Raw genomic sequence first — 25,782 nt, forward strand, 5'->3', positions numbered from 1 at the left:
CACACACACACACACACACACACACACACACACACACACACACACACACACACACACACACACACACACACACACACACACACACACACACACAGGGGAGCGAGGAGTGTTTGTGTGTGTGGATAATGAAAGGAAAGCCAAGACTCTTTTCCTAGAAATCCCTGGCACAGCCTTCCTTTGTCACATTACCTCATAACTAAACACTCTTATAGGCCCTCCTGTTCCCTCCCTCTGCTTAGCCAAGCTTTATAGGCTGACTGACACTGACACACACACACACACACACGCGCGCGCGCGCACACACGCACACACACACACAGTGGTGTAAAGCAGTGGTTCTCAACCTGTGGGTCGGGACCCCCAGGGAGGTCCCCAAATTATGTTGGGGGGTCCCCGGATGATTAACTTCATGTGCAAACATTGTTTTCTCTACTCTCAACAGTACACAAACCAACATAATAAGCACATTTCTAAAGTGACAATCAAAGGACTTTTTAATACCTCTAAAATAAAAAAATAAAATTGTCAAATAGTAGAGGCATATATTGTGAAAATAGCAGATCTACATGCTCACAACGCCTCACGTTGTGAGCATGTAGATCGTCTATTTTCACAATAGAACCTCAACTCTTAGTGCTCGTCAGGGTGGGAGGTGGGGGGTACCCAGTTAAAAGGCTATCGCGACGCGTTGTGAGCTTGTAGATCTGCTATTTTCAAACATTTTGTACTTTTACTTTAGGTACTTTAAAGGACAACTTTCGTTTTTTACAACAAGGGTTCATATTTTAGATTGTAATTAAAGAATATAAAAGATGAGTGTTAAAATTATTTAATTTACTTCTTTCTATTGTTTTAGAGATTCTTATTTCTGTGGTTGGGGGCATGCGTACAAGTGGCTAAATATGTAATTTTACACACAATAAGCCGATTCCCAAGATACAACGCAACCTTTCATGGTTGGATGTGCCTTATGGGGGCCAGAAGTGTTACTGTAAATAGCAATAAAGAAACTGCTGGCTTATTGTGTCTAAAAAGACATATTTAGCCACTTGTACACATGCCCCCATGCGTACGCATGCCCCACATTTTAGCACGGTAAAAGCGATAAAACAATAGAACCAACGAAGCAAATGAAAACATTTTAACACTCACTTTTTCTTTTCTCTAATTACAATCTAAAATATGAACCCTTGTTGTAAAAAAAACAAAGTTGTCCTTTAAGTACTTTTACTCAAGTACATTTTGAATTCCGGACTTTCACTTGTAACAGGGTACTTCTACAATGCAGTATAGATACTTAGTACTTTTTCCAACACTGCAGTGCATGCAGCCACGCACACGCATGCACACACACGCATGCACGCACACGCGCACACACGCGCACGCGCACGCACGCACACACACACACACACACACACACACACACACACACACACACACACACGCACACGCACACGCACACACACACCTCTATTTATCAGTCTTATGGTTCAGAGCTAGCGGGGCGAGTGTTTAGCAGAAGAACATCAGCGAGCTCAGATGACTCGGACACAAGCGGATCGTCTCTGAATGAGGTCAGAGCTTGGAGGAGTCATCCTCCCCTGTTTTGGAGGAGCCGTGGCCCCCCGATCCTCAATGGCCCTCTTTGTAACGCCAAGACTGTAACGTGTCAATATCCCTGTTATGAAAGAACCTCTTTGTAAAAAAGAAAACTATTAAATAAAAAAGGCTTGTCGATGTGTTATGGCCTGTCCATACTGTCTCCGACCACCAAACTTTTCGTCTGAAAAGGTCCGGTTCAACTACAACATGACGTCACAAGTTCTGAAAAGCATTAACCTGAATTAGAGTTCGTAAAGCTGCACGTCGGAAAGTAGGACCTCTCTGACAAAAGGTTCGGTGTTCGGAGACAGTATGGACAGGCCTTTAAGCAGCAAGGAGGGAAACGCCATCTCCTCCGATAAACCTGGGAAGCGGGAGCGAAAAACGAGGCGAGGGGAGAAGTGGGCGGGCAGGGCATCCAACCACACACAAGCTCAAGGCATGTCAGCAAACAAGACAAGACCGGCGGTTGCACATGTTCTGGGCCTAACGCACCAACAGCACCCCAGAGCAAAACGCAGTGACGACCCCCCGTAGACCTGTCACAATTATTACATAATCATAACTTTGAGGCATTCTTGCTTGGTCGATGATGACACGCTGGGTTCCCTTCACCCAGCGCTGCCAACAGCAGGGTCGTCGGGTCGGTTCCAGGGTGTTGAAACCCCTTAATGACCTTGATAACTCGACTTGGGCACGTGAAAAGCCAAGTGGCTTTCCGAGAGACATGGAGGGAAATGGAGGTGACAGAGGAAGGTTAGTTAAGCGCCTTTCAGACAGACCGAGACGGCGGTCGACGCGGATTGGATTAGCGGGGATCGCGCCTGCTGTGGAGACACAAACACAATCCCTTCACGAGTAAACGCCGGGCGATATTTGCAAAGATGACCACAATCCAACCCTTGCTGATGTCACGTGCATGAAAAAGCATGTGCGAGAGAATTTCAGGGGACTGCACCCGCTTGCATCTCTGCGTCACAACGTTTGAAACTCAAATTTTGCTTCTGGGGGATCCCTGGAACTAAATATTTTGAGATGGGGGTCCGTGGCCAAATACATATCATTTTTGGGTCCTTCACATGAAAAGGTTTGAGAACCACTGACATAGTAATCTCAAGAACAGACTAAATGAGCTCCAATTAAGTGAAAAGGACCCTTTCTTTGACGATGGCTGGCCAGATTGCTGACATAGAAACATAGGGTATTTCAAAAAATCTTAGAAGGGTTCAAAAGACACTTATAATCGGGTCAAAATTCGAATTTTCTCGTTTTTTCAAAAATAGCAGATCTACAAGCTCGCAGTGCGCGCTGTGAGCTTGTATATCTGCTATTTTTCAATAGTTAAAGCATAAAATAATGATACACAAAATGTGTACCCGTTCTAAATGGGTTAAGCGCCTTTCAGGCAGACCGAGATGGCGTTTGACACGGGCGTTCTCGCTTGGATCAGCGGGGATCGCGACTGCGGGGGAGACACAAACACAATCCCTCCACAAGTAACCGCCAGCCGATATTTACAAAGATGAGTTTCTAACAAAAAATCGTTAGGTGTGACTGTCCAAGCTGTTGTTTGATCGTCGTGGATCATGATCATCATCATGTGAAAGTGGGTGAAAGTCTTTGACATACGACCGAGCTGCCCCCGTCGTTTGCAGTTTCAAGAAAAAGGGGAAAAGAGTAGAGGAAGCAAGAAAACAGGAAAAACTGTATGTGAATGTGAAGAAAGAGGAAAACAGTATGTCAATATGAAGAAACAGGACGTTGGTATGTCAATATGAGCAGTGTAACGTATAGGGTTCCAGACATATGGCATAAGCTTAAAGCGTGTCGCAATGGATCGGTTATTTTCAGCACAGCGAGCGACGCAGTCATACGACGAAGTATATCGTTGCTTTTGGGCAGAAACGTGTCTCCATACTTTGCAACTTTTGTTTTTTCTTAAATAAATGCTAAATAAATACTTGATCGTACTACAGTGTCACACACAAGTATCTTAAGTAGCAGACCTACAAGCTCGGAACGCGGTCCCAAGTGGTGCATTTTTGAGCTCGACCTACTTTTGAATTTGAATCCTGAAAAGTAGGTTTTGGACATGTGACGTTTCCACCCGACACAGACACATGTCGTGAATCAGATATGAATCACATTTCAAACCAACTAGGAATGTGGTTCAAATCTGATTCACAAGAATCTCTTTCCGGTTTGTTTCGTTTTTTACTTATTTTTTTTGCCGTTCAGACTGGAACAAATCTGATTCTCATCCGGATAGGCCAAGAATTGGCAGTGTGAACAACGTAGCCACAGTGGTTCTTAAACTTTCAAGGACCCCCGGTCAAATGCATTTAGACTGGAGACCCCCCCATAACTCTGTGTGTAACTCTGAGTGTAAAACGGAACCGTTTATAAACTCTCAGAGTTACAGACCTGGCTGTAAGGGTCTATTTGGTTCCATTTACAAACTCAGAGTTACAGACCTGTAAGGGTCCATTTGGTTCCATTTATAAACTCTCAGAGTTACAGACCTATAAAGGTCCATTTGGTTCCATTTATAAACTCTCAGAGTTACAGACCTGTAAGGGTCCATTTGGTTCCATTTATAAACTCAGAGTTACAGACCTGTAAGGGTCCATTTGGTTCCATTTATAAACTCAGAGTTACAGACCTGTAAGGGTCCATTTGGTTGCATTTATAAACTCAGAGTTACAGACCTGTAAGGGTCCATTTGGTTGCATGTATAAACTCTCGAGTTACAGACCTGTAAGGGTCCATTTGGTTGCATTTATAAACTCAGAGTTACAGACCTGTAAGGGTCCATTTGGTTGCATTTATAAACTCAGAGTTACAGACCTGTAAGGGTCCATTTGGTTGCATGTATAAACTCTCGAGTTACAGACCTGTAAGGGTCCATTTGGTTGCATTTATAAACTCAGAGTTACAGACCTGTAAGGGTCCATTTGGTTGCATTTATAAACTCAGAGTTACAGACCTGTAAGGGTCCATTTGGTTCCATTTATAAACTCAAGAGTTACAGACCTTTAAGGGTCCATCCATTTGCCTCCCAATCCTAACCATCAATCATTTAGCTGGGGACCCCCTGGAACCAGAGTCATTGGACGTGGACATGAAAGACGACGGAGAAAGCGGTTGGGAGGGAAGAACAAAGGTTGGCTAAGGTGGAATGGCAGTGGGGGGAGAGAGAGAGAGAGGTCAGAGGAACGGGGCTGAGAGCTCTCTCAGGTGGGGTCCGTGGGGTCCTTCGGGAGGCCCCTCCGGGGTCCCGTGCCCCCCATCCATCCATCAGATCAGACCCAGAGCAGAAGTAGGTCAACAGTGTTTAGATTCCAGCCAGCCCCTGTGGGAGCTTCCTTCAACACGGTTCTGGGTTAGAAGACGGGAGGAGAGTGAGCTCAGCCTCAGAGAGACCCCCACCGCAGCCCCCCCAAAACCACCCTCCCAACCAATAACACACCATCAGGTTCCAACTAGGGATGCATGGGACGATAAGCGATGTTATCGTTTGGTCGTGATAAAAATACACTCACGATAATCGTATCGTGGAGATTTAACCCATTTAGGCCTAGGATTATCGAATGCTTTTACTATTGAAAAATAGCAGATATACAAGCTCACAGCGCGGCACCGAGTGCCGCGCTGCGAGCTTGTAGATCTGCTATTTTTGAAAAAGTCGTGAAAATGTGTGCAAATCTTTGAATATATGTATTTTCAAAGCGAACGTTTGTAACTCAAATTTAGCTTCTGGGGGGTCCCTGGACTAAATATTTTGAGATGGGGGTCCGTGGCCAAATACATATCATTTTGGGGGTCCTTCACATGAGAAGGTTTGAGAACCACTGACATGGTAGTCTCTCAAGAACCGACTAACTGAGCTCCATTTAAGTGAAAAGGACCTTTTCTTTGAGGATGGCTAGCCAGATTGCTGACATAGAAAAATCTTAGAAGGATTCAAAAGACACTTATAGAATCGGATTGAAATTCTAATTTTCAAGATTTTTCAAAAATTGCAGATCTACAAGCTCGCAGCGCGGCACTCGTGCCACGCTGTGAGCTTGTATATCTGCTATTTTTCAATAGTTAAAGCATAAAATAATGATACACTATAATGTGTACCCGTTCTATTTATCGTGACATCGTCCTCCGTCATGCACTGGGATCAATTATTTTATTTGTCGAGCTGCATATCCAGTATCCAGTAAAACGTACTTAATATAATATACGTACTTGATTACAGTCTTTTTTTCCCCTCTACCAAATCTCTTTGCCAAACAATAGCCGATCCACAAGCTCACAACGCGTCGCTTGTGAGCTTGTAGATCTGCTATTTCCACTACTTTTTGAAAGTGTTTGAAACTATATTAACACATATCATTATATTAACACAAACATCAACTACCGGTATATTAACATTTGTAGATCTGTTATTAGATCTGCTATTTCCACTAATTTTTTGAAACTATATTAACATTTGTCAACATGGAGACGATTATCACGATTATGCAAAATAATTGCGATTAGACGATCGTCTAATGTAATAATTATGATACGAGACTGGATTTGTACACTCTCAGAGTTACAGACCTCTTCAGAAATAGCAGCACTACAAGCTCTTAGCTTGTCACACTGCAAAGCATTTTGAGGTTGCAGATCAGCTATGTATTTATGTATGTGATGCTATTAAACATTAAGTATGAAATAGCGCTTAAGTGGTTAATCATTTCGGGAAGATTGTATCGGTGTAATTTAATTCTTCATATACATAATTCATTTTTTCATCATTTAAACTACATCAAAAATAGTATGATAAGCCTCAGATGATATCAAGTTTCAAATGATGAATCGCTCCCAGCTCTACTTGTGACTGCCTAAGTGGGTGAAGGAGGGAGGGGGGGGGGGGCTGGAAACCCCCTTGAGTATGACCATATGAATATGAGTCAAACCAGGTAAACAACGGCATAAACTTCAGTTCAGAGAATGCTGCTCAGGCCTAGATCTTCAAAAAACCTGTTTTCTGAGCGAGCACCAAGTAGTGGTTAGTTATGGCCTAAGGATCAGTGACCGGGAGACCTAGGCTACCTACTGAAGTCCTGTCAGATAAGACACACACCAGTCAAGGACAAACAAACACACACACCAGTGGTTCTTTGCCTTTTCCACCGGCAAAGAACCGGTTCAGGTTCTTTCTCCCGCCTATGGGATGAACCAGAGGTGAGCTTTTCCACCGAGAACAGAGTTGGTTCCGAACCGTAAAAGTTGGTTCGCGGCCGGTTCGCAAGAACCAACCAAGGTTCCAAGAATGTTGCTATCCCATAGGCGGGGAGTCCTTGAGGGGGTTCCAGAGCAATGTTCCCCCCAGCAATGTTAATTCGTTAATTGAGAATCAAAATCAGTATAATCACTTTCACCCTATATACATTGGCTATTTGAAACACATTTTTCAAACAAAGATATTGACATTTCTTTGAAAAATGTAGAATATTTTTGCATGTCGTCGTCAGTTGGAAACCTTGTATGTCCAAAACCGTTTGTTTGTATTTATGATTTTAGAAGTGATTTAAGCTAGTGAAAACAGCCGATCTACAAGCACACAACGCCTCGCACCGCGAGGCGTTGTGTGCTTGTAGATCTGCTGTTTTCACTACTTTTGTGCGACCGCCTTGTATGAAGCAGGGCTTTACTTTACGAAAGAACGTACAAATTTGAAACTTGGAGATACGACAACGACGATATATATATATTTTTTTTTCCTTTTTACCCAAGGAAAGTTGCTGAGCATAGATGCACATTTTCAGCGAGGCCCTGCACACATACACAAATACAACACAAATGTCGGGTGATATTTTCAGATGGGAGCCCAACGGTCCAAATACGCACATATTAATCTGTGGGTGCAACAACCTGCAAACATCACATCAGCGAGGCCCCTAAATAGAATCTGGCGACACGACGGAAAACTAACGCAGCCTCAAATAGGGCTGGGCAATATATCGATGTTACCAATTACCATATCAATAACCTGATAGTATACGAGACTGGAAATCGACTGGGGATTACTATTTTTAGATTGTGATATTGTGATATGGCACACGTGTTGTCTTTACTCATGTCATATTTTATGCTTTGAAAATGGTCATAAAGGGGCGTCCGCCGGCCTACGGGTCCAGGCGCATGCCACTTAGGCGACACTTGCCGTGTGGCGCTCCCCGTCTCTCCCCCCATTTCCTGTCAGTCTGCTGTCCCGTCTAATACAGGCATAAAAGCAACAAGAAAAAAACTATCTTAAAAAAAAAAAGAAAGAAAAAAGAAAATGGTCATAAAATGTTCCAAAAATAACAGATCAACTAGGGCTGTCACAATTATTACATAATCGTCTAATCTTGATTATTTGACATTATCGCAATTATTTTGTCATAATCGTCGTAATCGTGAATGTTGAAACATTTCCGAAATAGTGGAAATAGCAGATCTACACAACGCGTCGCATCGCGGCGAGTTGTGAGCTTGTAGATCGGCTATTTCCACTATCAAAGTTATTTTTTAAGTAGTAAGTTGTCAAATATGTCAGTAATTTCTTTGTATATTTAGGTTATGTGTCATATCTACCATGTACAACTTCAAAGCCTAAAAGCCAAACAGAAATGTAATTATCAACGACAAAAACACAATTAAATCGTTAATCGCCAATTATTTGAATGACAATTAATCGTCATGTAAAATGTCATATCGTGACAGCCCTAAGATCAACAACTCAAAGATGCAACGAAAACTGACATCCTCGGCACCGATTTTGACGTGTTCAGTCAGAGATATTGTGCCGTTTGCTTTTGTCCACATCGCCCCAGCCCCAGCCCCGTAGAATCAAATGAACATGGTACATAGTACATACAGTAGTTCTTGAACATACGGAACATCCCTGGTCAAAAGTACACTTCACACAGGCGGGCCGCTTAAAGAGAACAAAGAACGAAGAAAGAAAAGAAAACACAAACAAAACAAACCGTGGGGAGTTCAGTCTGTACGTTCCGCTGTCACTCAGCCCGAACAATAGAAGCCTTCCATGCGTACGGTACAGTACAGTAAAGTACAGTACAGTACAGTACAGTACGTGCGATGACAGGGCGGAGGCGACGACGCGAGTGGAAATATATATAACGACAAACTGGCAGAAAGATACAGGTCGTCCTGTACCGATAGACACCTTCCTTTTTAACGTATTTAAGACCGGGAACGCATCAACCATTATTTTTAAATACGTTGGCTATTCAAAAATAGCAGATATACAAGCTCACAGCGCGGCACCGAGTGCCGCGCTGCGAGCTTGTAGATCTGCTATTTTTGAAAAAGAACATGGACATTTGAGGAATTCTTTGAATATACTAGACATTCTCTTAAAGCAAACATTCTAAATTCAAATCTTTGCTTCTGGGGGGTCCCTGGAACAAAATATTTTGAGGTGGGGGTCCGCGGTCAAATACACATAATTCTAAGGGGTCCTTGACATTAAAAGCTTTGAGCGCCACAGACAAAGAAACATAGTTTTTTCAGAAAACCATTAGGATATGGAAGACATCTTTAGGGCATTACACGCTCAAACTTGGGGGGTGGAGGTTTTAATAGCAGGCAATAATAAGGCAATAATAATAATAATAACGCACGTACGCAAAAATGTACACACAAGAGTTCAACAGCAGTTGGATTACCGGGAATCACCACATCTGCAGCACTGCTGCTGTTACACTAACAGGCCTCGCAGATGGAGTGCGTTGGGGAGGGTTAATGATACATTCTGGATGTAATGTCTCGTGATGTAAACGTATAATAAATCTGGGGAGGAATGTCATGTGGGGTCCTAACTGTCTGTCTGTCTGTCTGTCTGTCTGTCTGTCCGTCCGAGTGTGTTCGTCTTTCTTCCACCCCGATCACCCCCGCCTCTTCTCTCTCCAGCAAAACAGGATACAGAAGGACCCCCCCTCCCCACCCCCCCGAGAGGGAATGACCTTCTTGTGCACATTTACAGTGTCACACAAACACACACACACACACACACACACACACACACACACACACACACACACACACACACACACACACACACACACACACACACACACACACACACACAGTTGAGGAAATAATATAAAGGCTGCATAATTATGAAGTGGTGTATAGGAGTATCTAGTAAATACGGCAATGTAGAAATGCTCAGTTACATGTAAAAGTCTGGAATTTACTTGAGTAAAAGTACAAACGTATTGGTATCAAAATGTACTTAAAGTACCAAAAGTAAAAGTACTCATTAGGCAGAATGTCATATTATAGGTTTTCAAACGTATAAAGATCATTTTCAAATGGTCGAAATGTATATAAGTGGTTCATGTATATATAATCAAAATCTACAAAGTAACCAGTAACTAAAGTTTTCAAATTAATGTAGTCGAGTAAAAGTACAATATTTGCATCTGAGATGTAGTGGAGATGGGAAATACTCAGGTAAAGTAAAAACATACCTCAAAATTGTACTTGTACTCATTACTTACACCACTGTGCATATGTTGGCAGTCCTGCTCTAAAATGACATTGTACTCCAACTTTCCTCGCAAAGAAAACCTGCGTCCGTCCGTGTGTGTGTGTGTGTGTGTGTGTGTATGTGTGTGTGTGTGTGTGTGTGTGTGTGTGTGTGTGTGTGTGTGGGCTTGCAAAGCTATCTTTGTGGGGACCTCATGTCCCCACAAAGATAGTACAATCCAGGGAAAAAAACATGTGGGGACAAATTAATACGTCCCCACAAGGTCTTTAGGGGTTAGGTTAAGGGTTAGGGTTTAGGGTTAAGGTTAAAATGAATGGAATGTCCCCACAAAGATAGTAGACTATGTGTAATGTCCCCACAAAGTAGCAATTGCAAACCTGTGTGTGTGTGTGTGTGTGTGTGTGTGCGTGTGTGTGTGTGTGTGTGTGTGTGTGCGTGTGTGTGCGTGTGTGTGTGTGTGTGTGTGTGTGAGAGAGAGAAACCGTGCACGTGCACACCCACTCAAGATGGAGCCCTCCACCACCCCCAGACACACACCCCTCTCCACATGCGCACACACTCAGTCTTTTCAACTCTCAGCATCGGTCACTGTGCCTCCCTTCATCCAAGAAAAGACCCCCCCTCTCGCGGAGTCAGATTCCACCAGACCAGAACTTGCATAAGTTGTGAGGAGGACAATACGAGTTCCCCCATATCGCATAGACTGCTACTGGGATGAAGAAACAATGCTTTAATGAGACCAATTAAGCTGTAAACCTTTTGGAGGCCAATGTTGTTGTTCTTTTTTCTTTTCATGCGACACAGACGCTGTGATAAGGGGAGGGAAGGAGATGATTTAAATCAGTGGTTCTCAACCTGTGGGTCGGGACTCCCAGGGGGGTCTCCAAATTATATTTTGAGGGGTCCCCAGATGATTGGCTTAATGCTAACATTGTTTTCTCACTCAACATTAAACAAACCAACATAAAGTTTGAGTGTATAGAGGGTATCTGCACATTTCTATAGTGACAATCTAAGGACTTTTTAATCTAAAATGACAAATTAAACATTGGCAAAATTGTCAAACATAAGAGGCAGAAATTGTGAAAATAGCAGGAATAGCAGGAAAATAGCATGCTCACACCGCCTCGCGTTGCGATGCGTTGTGAGCATGTAGATCTGATATTTTTACAATAGAACCGTGTTATACAAAATGTAATGCCTCAACTCTTAGTGCTCGTCAGTAAAATACGATTATTTTGGGGGTTGCGGCCTGAAAATGTTGAGAACCACGATTTAAATAATAAGTATTGATATTTCTAAATACCAATTATGTCACTGGTTTCAAAGGGATCCCAAAAAGAACAAAATAAGTTAGCAGCTCAGCAGCATGAGAGGTGTTTAGCCAAATAATTGGCAAAGCACTTTATTGATGACAGAGGAGAAAACTCGAGGAACCTAAAAAGTAAACTATGTTATTGTTGGTTCCATTGATCACAGCCAGAACACAATTGATTGATTCATTGTTCAAATACAAACAAAACGTGCTCTGGAAAATGCACACGGCCGCAGTTTTAAGCAGCAGGATGTTATGGCCTAAGTATCAGTGTCAGAGAGACCTACCTACTGAAGTCATGTCAGTCTGGACAGATAAGACAATAGGCCAGGGGTGTCCAAACCTTTTTTCAACATTAGAAAATATTAAAACACCGACTATATAACCGACTATATAACCTGACATAATGTACTTTCGGTCGGACCATAACAAGTCACGTCACATACATATCGTCGTTGTCGGGTGAAAACCTTGTATGTCCAAAACCGTTGGTTTTGCATGTATCATTTTAAAAATGATTTAAACTAGTGAAAACAGGCGATCTACAAGCACACAACGCCTCGCGGTGCGAGGCGTTGTGTGCTTGTAGATCAGCTGTTTTCACTACTTTTGTGCGACGGCCTTGTATGATGAAGCAGGGCTTTACTTGCGAAAGAACGTACACATTTTAAACTTGGAGATACGAGGTTTCCACCCGACAGCAGAGATATGTATTTAAATGACTTTATTTAACTATCATTACCAATGGTCTTTTGTCACGTGTGTGCTCTGAACAAAACACAAATAACTCCTTTAGCCTTATGTCACATTACCAAATGTAACCAGACGTGCAAGGTAACAGTGGGGTCCTCGAGGGGGTTCCAGAGGGTCCCCCCAGCAATATCAGTCACGGATAGACATTATAAATGGCCTTGTGGCCCGGAAATACTATACTAGTCTAAACTTTAGACCCTCGGTGCCACCAGAACGTACCTTCCACTTGCCCACTTGGGCCAGTAAAATGAATGCCATAAAACAGGGGTCTTCAACAGGGAATCCGGGACCCCTAGGGGGTCCTCAGAGTTACTACAGGGGGTCCTCCAAATCTTTGAGTGATAGAAAGTTTTTTATATTAACCACTTGAACCATAGTGTCCGTATTCAGAGAACTTCCGCCAAAAATAGCAGATCTACAAGCTCACAACTGCGAGGCGCTGTGAGCTTGTAGATCGGCTATTTTTGGCAAAGACGTTTGGTGTAGAGGAGAAAAAGAGCAGACTAAGTACAGAGTGAAATGTCAAGTTATGTATTGACGGTTCAAGTGGTTAAATATCTGACAACACAAATTGACAATCCAAAATACACTGATGATCGTTGCTGTCACAACAATGAAACTATATGGAATCTATGAAAAGATTGTGGGGGTCCCTGCTTCATCTCTTTCTCAACTAAGGGGCCCTTGGCCTGAAAACGTGGAAGACCCCTGCCATAAAAAGCTAAAAGCCCTAACCCCCAAGTTCACCAGACCTTATTTTCCTGTGGTACTGGTGTTTTGTAACGATTTTGTAAAATTGTCTGGTTAATTACAGTATAGCGTCCTGTGAGCCCATCATTATGAGGGTTCGTTATTTTTCGATTCAAAAGTAATGTCCCTGGACCAGTAACTACGATGGTACGATCAGTCATTTTGAAAGGCATTATCAGTATAATCACGTTCACCCTACTACGTACACAGTAAATTGGCCATTTGAAAATAGCCGATCAACAAGATCACGAAGCGTATGCCACGCTAAGCGGTAAGACGGGTGGGCCGCGCCGCAGTTTATCGAGTGGTGGGGGAAACCCAAACCGACTGAATTAGCCTACTGTACCTCTGCTTCTATTTATTTGTATTCAATGTGGTAATGAGGGGGAGGAAAAGAGGAAAAGAGAAAAAGAAAAAGCATTGACGTTAGTAGAGAGTGTTGTTCGGGGGCCATCTGGGAAACATTAAGGCTGAAAAGTATCAGATTCGAAGCATGAGGACATCATCGGGCCAGAACAACTCCATCATCAATCTAGCATCGCTCCGCAATAATCACTTGCAGGGATTACCGGCGGGGGGGCGGACGTTTAGGCCATAATAACCCCCGGGTGGAGCCGGAGTTGACTGTGAGCTGAGCACGTATGTGCTACAGTGCATAACAGTGGTATTCTAATCAATATGGACTTCAAGGACCCCCACTTTGCATTAAGTCACGGACCCCCACAACTCGGAGAATGTACAAATGGAACCGAATGGACCCTTATGGGTCCATTTGTACACTCTCAGATACGAATCCATTTAGTTCCCAACTATCAATAATTTAGCTGGGGACCCCCTGTAAACCCCTCAAGGACTCTTGGGGGCCACCAGGCCCCACTTTGAGAACCAATGATTTATAACATCCATGTAGGACAGAAAAACTAATATATATATATATATATATCGTTATCTTCAGACTGAAAGAAGCAACACAGCCATGGTTCACTGTGATGAAAGCTCTCCACCCACACTGATGAATAAAACACAGAACACAGGTAAGATGGTATATGAGACACAGAGAGAGAGAGAGAGAGAGAGAGAGAGAGAGAGAGAGAGAGAGAGAGAGAGAGAGAGAGAGAGATGAAGCCGCCCTGAGAGAGAGAGAGAGAGAGAGTGACACAGAGAACGAGAGCGAGGCAGAGAGACAGGACCAAACAGGGGTGTCGCACCAAATTCTGGGCCCTGGGTACTTTAACTATTGAAAAATAGCAGATTTACAAGCTCACAGCGTGGCACCGAGTGCCACGCTGCGTGCTTGTAGATCTGCTATTTTTGTAAAATCGTGAATATAGTCTTTGAATAGTTCAAAATCCTAAGGTTCTTTTTTAAAACCTATGTTGAAGGACCCCCAAAATGTATATGTATTTGCCCCCCCCCCCCCCCCAGCAGATTTACAAGCTCACAGCGTGGCACCGAGTGCCACGCTGCGTGCTTGTAGATCTGCTATTTTTGTAAAATCGTGAATATAGTCTTTGAATAGTTCAAAATCCTAAGGTTCTTTTTTAAAACCTATGTTGAAGGACCCCCAAAATGTATATGTATTCCCCCCCCCCCCCCCCCCCCCCCAATCTCAAAACATTTCGTTCCAGGGACCCCCCAGAAGCAAAATTTGAGTTACAAATGTTCGCTTAAAAAATACATATATATTCAAAGATTTGGACACATTCTTCAAAAATAGCAGATCTACAAGCTTGCAGCGCAGCACCGAGAGCTTGTCTGCTATTTTTCAATAGCTAAAGTATAAAATAATGAAGGCCCCTCCACCTTGGGCCCTAGCAACTCAGTCCCACTCCCCCCCACCCTCTTGTGACGCCCCTGGGACCGAAAGAGAGAGAGAGAGAGAGAGAGAGAGAGAGAGAGACGGACAGAATCTCAAGTCAAGCTCAGCGAGTTTCACTCACTCACTCTACACCTTCCTCCACTTGTGAGCATGCCATGCTGAGCGATGGACAGAATGTCATTCAGCACCATACGTACACCCAGCAACCGCCATGCCTCGCCTGCCAGTCAAGTCCAAGTGGTGTATTAGAACTACACAATCCAAGAGGCAAATAGTAGGGCACCCGCATCTACCTCTGGAGGGACCCCCGCATCTGATAATACTTTGAGCCAGAGACCCCCTTAACTCATTGCATGCCAGGCCCGATAGTCCCGAGATTATTTCAATGTCTTTCCCTGCCAGGCCCGATAGTCCCGAGAATTTCCGCCATTTTGAAAAAAAAAAAAAAAAAAAAAAAATTGAAAAAAAAGTTTAAAAAAAAAATTCTGACCCCAAAAAATGTAGTAGGCATGATAGAAATCGCGAAATTGCATGTTTAACCCCCATAGCAACCCCATCTATCAAACATGGCAGCCATCTTTGTTTACATTTTAAGAAAACATAATGGCTTCTATCTCATGAATGCCTGAACGGATTTCCATTCGGATTTTTTTGTTTGAAAGCTGTGAGCAATGTGGACACACGTGGTGCATTATCTAGGCATGGGTGTGCATGATCCGTGCACTATGAATTACATGGAAGTCTATGGAGACCAGAGGCACCGTAGAGTACGGAGGTATGTTAAAATGGCGGAGAATGTGTTAAGAGATGTTTTGTGTTGTTAATGTTCAAAGTCATTCCAAACATTTTCAGATTTTTTTTGCAAGCTTGTGGATTGGCTCTTTTTTGAAGTATAAAGTAGCATTAAACAAGTGGTTAAATTGTCACTCACTTTACTTGGGGACCCTTTTCAAAACTCCTCAGGGACCCCCCGAGGCTCCCAGGACCCCAATTTGAGAACCACCGCCTTGAATAGAATTGTCCCCGCGTAACTTTTAACTGTAAGATAATGCTTCGAGGGGGGGGAGAAACGACGTGACAACAAACACGCTGGGCTGACACGCCCGTTCGACAGGGCCCTTATCTGCAGAGTAGGGGCACATTGGAAGGACCACTGTTCACGGTCAGATAGGAGGCCTGCTGTCGTAAGAGAGTGCTACCCTTATCAGCCTGGGAGAGGGTAATTCTTCTGACCGGTCGGTAGCCAACATAGCATAAGCACGCAGCACTTTTATTTTGTAATGACTTGTCTCGCTGGCTATACAATAGTGGTGGGCGATATGGAAAAAATGCAATATCACGATATTTTCCCAAGCTGTATCACGATACACGGTTTTATCACGATTCTTTTTCACGTTGGTTTTGATGGTTATTTTTTCAAGTTACTTGACAAAAACTAGACTCTCTGGGTTCCTTTTGGGAGGTCTAAATTGAACTTTACAAGTATGTAACTCTGACAGTGTACAAATGAAACCAAATGGACCCTTACGGGTCCATTTGGTTTCATTTGTACACTGTCAGAGTTAAGTGGAGAACTTGACATTTTAAAGTTTGAGAGCTACTGATTTAGACCAAAAATGCAGGTTTAAATTGAATTATGCAATGAATCTCTGTATTAACGATTAAACAGGATTTTTTACAAGGCTCCCTCAATTGTATCACGATATACACGATATCTCTGAAAAGGCATATCGTGGAGACATTGTATCGTCTCCACGATAATTATCACCATATCGCCCACCCCTACTATATAAGTATGTATTATGACAGATATGAAGACCATGCTGTATTTACACACCAGCGACAGGGTCAAGTCAGGTACTAGGCCCCCCCTGCAACACACTGAATCCCTTATACTGTAAATCTATAAGAGAAATTAGGTCAGGCTGGTAAAACGTTAACATAAAGCCATACAGTATGTGAACGGTACAGGCATGCAAAGCGTTATGTGCTGCATGGCACGGCCCCGCTCCCGCTCGACAGCATACTCTGGTCTATAAAGACTGTGAATGGAAACCACCAAGAGATTTGAGGCATTTCACCGTTTCCGCTCGCAGCTGCCGCCTGCCAACCACCGCTCTGTGCATTGTGCAGAGTGTGCGTGCGCAGGAATTGAAAGACGTGTCGCGTTTGAACTTTGAAGAGGAAGCAGAATGCACTCACACCTTTCAACCGTGCACCGAGAGGGAGTAGAATTAGAACTCCACTTATCACCGTGTGTGCTCAAGAGCGTGTGTGCACGGAACGGAACTGCGTGGCTGGTTGGCAAATGACTCACTGCGTTATCAAAGTGTGACTCGGCCGGGGTTGGACATTGTAGCGTGACTGACTTGAACCGAGTCCAAGATGGATGATAAACAGGAATTTCATTCATAAATTGTCTGTGATGGTATATACCAGAGGTCTCCAACGTGTTCAGCCCAAGGACCCCTTAGTTGAGCGAGAGATGAAGCAGGGACCCCCACTACCTTATCATAGATTCCATATAGTTTCATTGTTTGACAGCACAATCGTCAGTGTATTTTGGATTCATGTCAATTTGTGTTTTCAGATATTTAACCACTTGAATCGTCAATACTTTACCTTTCACTCTGTACTTAGTATGCTCTTTTTTCCCCTGTACACCAAAGCTCTTTGCCAAAAATAGCCGATCTACAAGCTCACAAGTCACAACGCCTCGCAGCACGAGGCGTTGTGAGCTTGTAGATCTACTATTTTTGGCTAAGGTTCTCAGAATATGGACAATAGGGTTCAAGTGGTTAATGTAAAAAAGAAGATAAAAAGGTTTCTATCACACAAAGATTTGGAAGACCCCCTGTAGTAACTCTGAGGACCCCCTAGGGGTCCCGGACCCCCTGTTGAAGACACATGGTATATACAGTAGGTCCTCTCCTTTCACATATTCGCAGGATGGGGGCTTGCGCAATCAGGTGGGCCCGAAAAAGGTAACGAGCAACGTAACTACAACATTTCAGCCAATCAACAGTTAAATCCAGCCAATCCCCTAAAATCCCCCATAAACACTTTCCTGAGGGGGAGCCCGAGGGGGCCGGCAGTGGAAACCATGATATCATTCACAATGTGGCAACACCACCACTCTCTCAAACAGACTCCACCAATGTATGCCTTTTAAGAAAGACTTTAAAACGGGGCAGCAGCAGCTAAGCTAACTTATTAAAAGGTCAAGCACATGTTCGCTCTGCAGATTACCTAAGGCTAACGGAATGCCAAGTTTGCTCGATGCAAAAGTAGCAAGTAATGAAAGCAAAAAAAGAGGCGTTTGAGGTTTATAACCAATGCCATCACTTTTGGAGAGTAGGGTAACTCCAGTGGGAGTTTTAAGCCCAGGCAGGCCTCAACGCAAATCTGTGTCACTTAAGATTTGAACCACTTTAACCATTATTTTATGCTTTAGCTATTGAAAAATAGAAGATATACAAGCTCGCAGCGTGGCACCGAGTGCCACGCTGCGAGCTTGTAGATCTGCTATTTTCTTTTTCTTTTCTTTTTATTGTGAACATTTGTGCAAGTCTTTGAATATTTGTTTTCTAAATCCTTCTTCTAAATCAGTGGTTCTCAAACTTTTTCATGTCAAGGACCCCCAAAATTACATGTATTTGGCCGCAGACCCCATCTCAAAATATGGCATTGTTCCAGGGACCACCCAGAAGCAAATATTTGAGTTAAAAATTCAATATATATATATATATATATATATTCAAAAACTTGCAACAAAACAAACAAAAGAAAATGACAATTAAAAAAAAATAGCAGATCTACAAGCTTGCAGCGCGCTGTGAGCTTGTATGATCTGCTATTTTTCAATAGTTAAAGCATTAAATAATTCTAGGCCTAATAGGGTTAAAGGAGGGGATCTGATAAACTTGTGGCGACAATGAGCCTACAGTCAGGAACCAAACTGAAACCAATACCAGTAAGACTCCGTTAAGAATCTTAAGATCTCCCCTAATCGGGAGATAAGTGACCGCTATAACATGGGATGAAATCCCCTCCACCCACACAAACATAATTAACATTATGTGTGTTATGTTTGAGCCAGTTGTTTTCTGTGCTGGGGTGTTTTCCTGAAACGGGTGCACTTTTTTTTTTCTTTTTCGGGCCCAGCAGCAACACCAAACATTATATTTCCTTCCTGTGTGTGCCCCTTGCTCACCCACCCTTCCCTGTGCTTCCCTCGCTCTCTTCCCCGAGCGGAAAAGTCCCTGTTTGTCTGACCAGCTATACGGGCAAAACCAAAACATCGATAACGAGACTTTCTCATTGTATCTGTTTGGGGTGAGGAGGGTTGAGGAAAGCGATCCTGTATTGTCTCTCGCTTTCTCTGCCATCTTCATTTCAAAACAAACTCCAGAGCGGAGCCATGCCTGGCACTGTATAGTCCAGCGAGTCCACTCCTCACACAAAGACCCACCCCTCTTGTGCACACTGCGACTGGTGGAGTGGGCCTGCCACAACCAGTTTATCCACATCTGCAAATATACAGCGTATGCCTGAATACCATGTCTATTGTGTTATATGACACTGATGAGACATTGGAATAAACACAGCAAGGCCGGCCTTCTATGAATTTGACTGTTATAACTGGGAAGAGAACACAGTACACAGATACCTAATGTTAAGATTCTGCGCCTGTTTAAAAGGCCCCTGGAACACTCCCAGTTACTCCCACAGGTGTTTTCAGTTACTCTTACTGATTACATCTCTAGTCACATTGACGCTGGGTGAAGCTAAGCTATGTGACAAATTTATGAAGTCACAAAAGCATATGGGCCAAAAAAAACATGATAACAAGTTAAATTGGCCTGATCTTAGACTAGAAATAGAGGCTTGGGTGTTATGAAGGTATACATGGGATATGTATAAATACAGACAGTACTCAGTTTCACTATCGTCAGAAATACAGACATTCCTCTTACCGATACTGTAACTGATAGAGAATGTTTTCATTTGGACGCAAAGATAAAAAGAAAAGTCATTTCTGCTCTATAGGGTCTTCTAACTAATCCACAAGATATGACTAGATATGGAATTGTGTGAATATATTGCCACATATTTAACGTCATCTTGAGATTACTTCTTCCAACTACAAAAGCAGTTTATTAGTCATCACCGGTGACCACCCATACATCATCTCTGTTCAGCCTGCGCTGATGACTTGTGTGTCACCAGAGAGCAACAAGTCAGTGTCATCGGCTCTGCCAGCAACATGCTGAATCTGTGGAAGAATTTCATTAGTTCCTTCCTATATGTTCATTATTCTATGGGCCATACGTATATAAATGGATGGCAGTGGCTCGGGAGGTAGAGCAGTCGCTTTGGAAACGGAAGGTTACCGTTTCAGTCCCTGTCTCCCCCTGTGTTAGAGTGTCAAAGTGCCATTGAGCAAGACACTGAACCCTGAACTGCTCCTGATGAGCAGGTTGGTGCCTTGCATGGTTTCCTCCGCCGGCTGTGTCTGAATGTGTGTGTGACTGAATAAGTGAATGTAATTATGCATGGTGAACAGCACTTTGGATAAAGGTGGCGCTATATAAATGCACCATTTAAACCCAGTTAGTAGACAGACTAAACGTGTACCAGCCATTCATTGTTGGCTAGACAAAGTCATACATGATAACGATGACTTCTATAACCAGCAGCACAACTCGTTTTCTGTTTGTTTGTTTGTTACACAAATCATATACCCCGGTGAAATGTCAGGAAACTGAGGAAAGTATATCGCTGTTGTCGGGTTGAAAGCTTGTATGTCCAAAACCGTTTGTTTCGTATTTATCATTTAAAAATGATTTAAAGAAGTGAAAATAGCCGATCTGCAAGCACACCGGTGCGAGGCGTTGTGTGCTTGTAGATCTGCTATTTTCACTAGTGTTGTGCGTCAGTCTTGTGCTATGAAGCAGGGGTTTACTTTACGAAGAAAAAAACGTACAAATTTGAAACTTGGAGATACAAGGTTTCTGCCCGACAGTGATGATATATATATGTTATTTTAAGATACTTCCCAAGCCAAATGAGAAGAGGCGAGTAGTCAGCCATAGTAACTGAACACCTTAGATATCTAGCTGCAAAGTCAAGAATATTACCTGTCCTCATCCCCGTCGACAGGTATGGATATTCCAAACAGGCTGTTGACGACGGTTGGTGTGGCAAGCTGCAGGCTTTCATGGATTAGAGGTTTCATCAGGTCCTTCCCATAGGCGATAGGGGGCTGGGGGCTGGCCAGGCCGTCTAGCCTCCTTCCGCTGCCAGCCTCGCCTGGTACAAATCCAGCCATGGGGAGGCCCCCGGGGGCCACCATGTTGCTTTGGGGCATCAGAGACTGCTGGCCCACAGGCAGAGGGGAGGAGGTTGAGTTTGGCATGACTGCACTCGAGGCACTGGGCACAGCAGCGGGCATGCTGGTGGGCACGCCAGGGCTCGCCGCTACTACGACAGGCACGTTTTGCACGCCAGAGGGCGCGCTGTGGAGGCCATGGGGCTGTCCGGAGGCGACGTACTGACCCACGGACATGTGCTGTGACGCGGATCCCCCGACACCTAACATTCCACCGCCTATGTGTTGCATCTGCTGCAGGTGACCCAATGGTATGGTTCCTCCAGGAGCTCCGGCCATTTCTCCAACTTGACCCTGCATGGAGGCAGCTTGGGTCATGACCGGCGAAGGGCCCTGTCCCCCTTGCTGTGCCCCCGCAGGGAGGCTGGTTGCAGGGAGAGTCTGCGCAGCAGGCTGGGGCTGTTGATAGTATTCAGTTTGGTTCATGAGCAAACCGGGAGACTGACCAGTCAGATGGTGTGCCGTGGGCACCTGCTGCAGCATCTGCTGCTGCTGTTGAGGTGGGTAAGACACAGGCTGGCCCGCGGGGGGCATGCCGGGAGACTTCTGCAGGTGGACACCGCCTTGTGGCAAGCCGTTGTGCCCGATAGGAAGCAGGGTCTGTGCATTGGAGGGTTGGAGACCCACCGCCGCAGGCTGTTGCTGCTGAGCAAAAGCATTCTGCGTGGCTGTCCCGCTCCCACCCTGTTTCACAACACTGTAGGTTTGATGGTGCATTTGCTGCTGCTGATGCTGCTGCTGCAGTGCATCCGCTGACAGCATGCGAGAGGCAGAGAGAGAAGAAGTATCTACTATGGAGCCCTGGCCCGAGTGCGTGGCCACCGAACCCCCCGTCTGGCCCAGTCCGCTGTCCCTGTCTATGCTGGGATCCACCAGGGTGGCACTGGCGTGCCTAATGCTATCTACAGTCCTGCTTACTATGGAGCCATCCGAGTCCTTCTCGTAAAACTCTGTGCATGTCCATCTGCCCCTCCTGAAGGGCTCTCCGGTACCGTGATCAAGTTTAATGACCCTGAAACGTGAACTGCAACTCACCGTCGTAGAGGTGGTGGTGGTGGTGGTGGTGGTGGTGGTAGAAGAGTGAGTCGAGCCAGTCGCCGCTGCTGGGACTGGTTGGGACGTGCTCGCTGACACGCCGGCGGGCCCACCACCTCCACCCGCTGTCAGTGCAGGCTGTGGCTGCACCACGGCCCCGGGCTGAGCAGCCCCGGGGTGAGCAGGGCCGGGCTGCACCGCTACTATCCGAAAGGTCCCGTTCGGGTTGCCCGATGGCAACTGACCGCCTTGTTGTTGGGGGACGTGCGTCTGCGTCTGTGGCGGCGGCTCCAGCGGCGGCTGATCCCCCACGTTGTTAAAGGTTAGCGCCCCATCCTCGGACGAGCCCCGGTGGTCGCCGGCGCACGCCGCCGGCTCGTAGTCGCTCGCCCGGCCGGTCCCCACGTCGAAGATCTCCGACGATCCGTCCTCCTCGGCCCGGGAGTCGTCCGGGTCGCCGTCCAGGCTCTCCGTGTCGTCGGCGGCGGTGCTGGCCGCCACCTGGGCCTGTGTCACGCTGGTGATCTGGAAGCAGCTCTTCTTCTTGGCCGGCATTTTCGACATTTTGACAGAGGGCTTGTTTACAACTCTCCCTCCCCGTGGCGTGCGGGCCACCGACTGCACGGGGCCGTTCTCCTCCTCCTCCTCTTCCTCCTCCGTCAAAGAAAATAAGATCGATGAGACAAAAACAAAAAGGTCAAATCGTATTTAAACGACAGACTTGGAAGCTATGTCGCTTCTTTCTCCTCTCCCCCCCCCTTTAGTTAGCTGTAATCAAGATGAGTCTGCGCCATCCTCCTTCCTCTCTCGGTCTCCTGTTGCGTTTTACGAGCTCATAACGCCAGAGAGACAGCCAGCCAGTTCACTCCTTACAGACAGTACACGTATTCCTCTTTATAAGATCCGATAGAACACTCTCTGGGTCTCCGTCCCCCGGTGGTCCGTCAGAGGGCCCGTGGTGTCGCAGAGAGAGAGTGTCCCCCCACCCCAGCTGCAGGAGGCTACGTGGGGCCCAGTCAGTAGCCCTCCACTCCCCCAGCTAGCTGGACGGCTAGCTGCTGCTGCAACACTCCCCCTCTAGTCTCTACGTCGGGACAAGTACATAAGACATCTTGCGAAACAACTTGTTCCTCTCCGCCGACGCCGTTTTTAAGAAGCTCCGAGTTCCCCCGGCCGGGAGGCTCTGACGCCGCTCCGTCGCGAAGCCACGGGCGTTGAAGATTCGATGTGAGAATGTGTGTGTGTGTTTTAATAATGACCAGCACACACACTGCCAGGGAGAAGTGAGATTCTTGAACAGCGACAACCTCCCCTCTCTCTTGACAAGATGGCTATGTGTGTGTGTGTGTGTGTGTGTGTGTGTGTGTGTATGCAGCCGCGCTGCATGGTGGGTAGACTGCGCTACGTGACGATATCTGCGTACATGTGTGTCGAGAATCCCCCCCCATTCTCCCCTCCCCTCCCCTCTCCTCTTGGCTTTATTAGCCATAAATCATAAGATCATAACTCTTGTAGAGTGCTTTTATTTTGGGACGTTAACTCTCAACGTCCCAAAAATAAAAGCACTCTACAAGAGTTATGATTTATGGCTAGGGCTTTATTGACTTTTTTTTTTGCATCATGTTTATCATGAATGTTTTTCACCCCCTTTTTTCTGCATAGTAGGCTACTGTGTTATATCTGTCTGTCTTTCAATGTTACATGAGTTTAAAAAAAAATGAAATAAAAAATAATTAAATACATTCTTCAATCAATCAATCAATCAATCAATCAATCAATCAATCAAGAATCAAAAGGGCATGTACAATTAAACCAGAATAAAGACAGTTGTCTTAAGAAAAAACATTACAGGTAAATCAATTGTTTTAAAATTATAATAATTTAAAAAATATATCTAGATAGAATAGATAGATAGAACATAATAATAACCACTTACTTCAACACACACACACACACACGCACGCACACACGCGCACGCACACACACACACACACACACACACACACACACACACACACACACACACACACACACACACACGCAAAGGATGGGCGATTGCAATCCCCACATCCCCCTCCTCCCCTGACCCCTGGGGGTCACAAAATGCATTCTTTATGTTGATATGCAAATCTGTAATTATTCATGCTGAATAGATTTTGTCTATATCAGGAATGCATGGCTAAATCATTTAGGAGGATGAAAGCAGTGGCAACGTGCTTTTCTATAAGGCTCAACGGTATATTTGGAGCCAGACAGCATTTACATATAGTCTGACAAAGAATGGCTGACAAAACGGTGCAAAGCAAAGGGATTAAGAATACATTTTGCATGCCAGCTAGTGTTATTTCTCACCACCATGTATTCTGGTAGTGGTTTTCTGCCTTTTTCATATCATCAAGGACCATTATTTATTCAGCATTTGAGCCATGGACCACCAGCCTCTCAAAACCAAAACCTAGAATATCTTGTTATCAATTTTTGTCCACAATTCCATGATGTATTGATGTTTGATAGTTGATACCATTAGGAGATATTAGCAGGCAAATGTTGATCAAAATAACAATTCTTCTACAGTCTCCAATCGTTCTTGTAAATTAAGTAATGCAGATGTAACAATAATTCAACTCGAGAGCCTAAAATAAAACCAAATGGAGCCATAAGTGTAATTTCTTTTATTTTTTTCCTCTTTTTTTCATTTTACACTCTCAAGAGTTAAAGATCTATAAGGGTCCGTTTGGCTACCAACTCTACATAATTTAGCTGGGGACCACCAGGAACCCCCGCAAGGACCAGTGGTGGTCCCCGGACCACTGGTTGAGAACCACTGTGATACATGATAGATTCTTCACCTGAAATGCTATGGGGAATAGCAAGAGCCAGCATATAGTCTTATGACAGAGCATGCAATCCTACTGATCACCAGTTCATATTCAGCATCAATTGGTCACGCTGCATCAAATTATTCAAAACACATCGTAGAAGAATGTCAGTTCTGTGCAGAAAGCATATTGAGGGACATCACATGGCATAGGCCTGTTTTGTCGGCCTCCAGGACAGGCTGTCTCAGATATACGTATGCAGGGACATGCTGGGCCCCTGATTCAGCCCGGGAAAAAGAGTTGGAGGCCCTCATAGTGCGCTATAGAGAGAGATCTCTCTCTATAGCGCTGCTGCTACTCAAAGATTTGCCATTTCAGATCATGACAAGTGACGAGCCAGTGGGCCAATTACATTATTACGAGTTATTATTGGCCGCCTTGGCCCCCAAAATGGAACGAAGGCCGACATCTTTTATTATTTATTTTCCTAATGGCTGGCCTGGACCGGCCGGGAATGAACCGGCCGTTCGGGAGTTGTCCCGCTTTCCCCAATGGCCAGCACCGTCCCTGTACTTATGAGTAGTAGGCCTAGATCTATGGAATGGCATATCTATGACATAAATACAAGACATATCTATGACATAAATACACAAACGAACAAAACATTACGTATATTCCTCTTGAATTATGAATGGAACGGCAGTTTCAGAAGCCTGAAAGGCCTTCGAAACTTCAATGTAGGGCATCCCAAAGGAC

At 44.7% G+C, this 25,782-nt stretch overlaps 1 protein-coding gene across 1 annotated transcript in view; it reads right to left on the minus strand.

Moving 5' to 3' along the window:
* Nucleotides 1-23,503, minus strand: part of LOC308285458 (TSC22 domain family protein 2-like) — a 56,629-nt gene extending 33,126 nt beyond the window's left edge. The window contains exon 1 of the mRNA XM_080726227.1: nucleotides 20,922-23,503. Coding sequence (XP_080582353.1) covers nucleotides 20,922-22,771 — 1,850 coding nt within the window. The 5' untranslated portion in view covers nucleotides 22,772-23,503. The remainder of the gene's footprint in view (nucleotides 1-20,921) is intronic.
* Nucleotides 23,504-25,782: the final 2,279 nt, after the last annotated feature.

Source organism: Nannobrachium achirus (assembly GCF_963921795.1).
Source record: "Nannobrachium achirus genome assembly, chromosome: 5".
Classification (NCBI taxonomy): Eukaryota; Metazoa; Chordata; class Actinopteri; order Myctophiformes; family Myctophidae; genus Nannobrachium; species Nannobrachium achirus.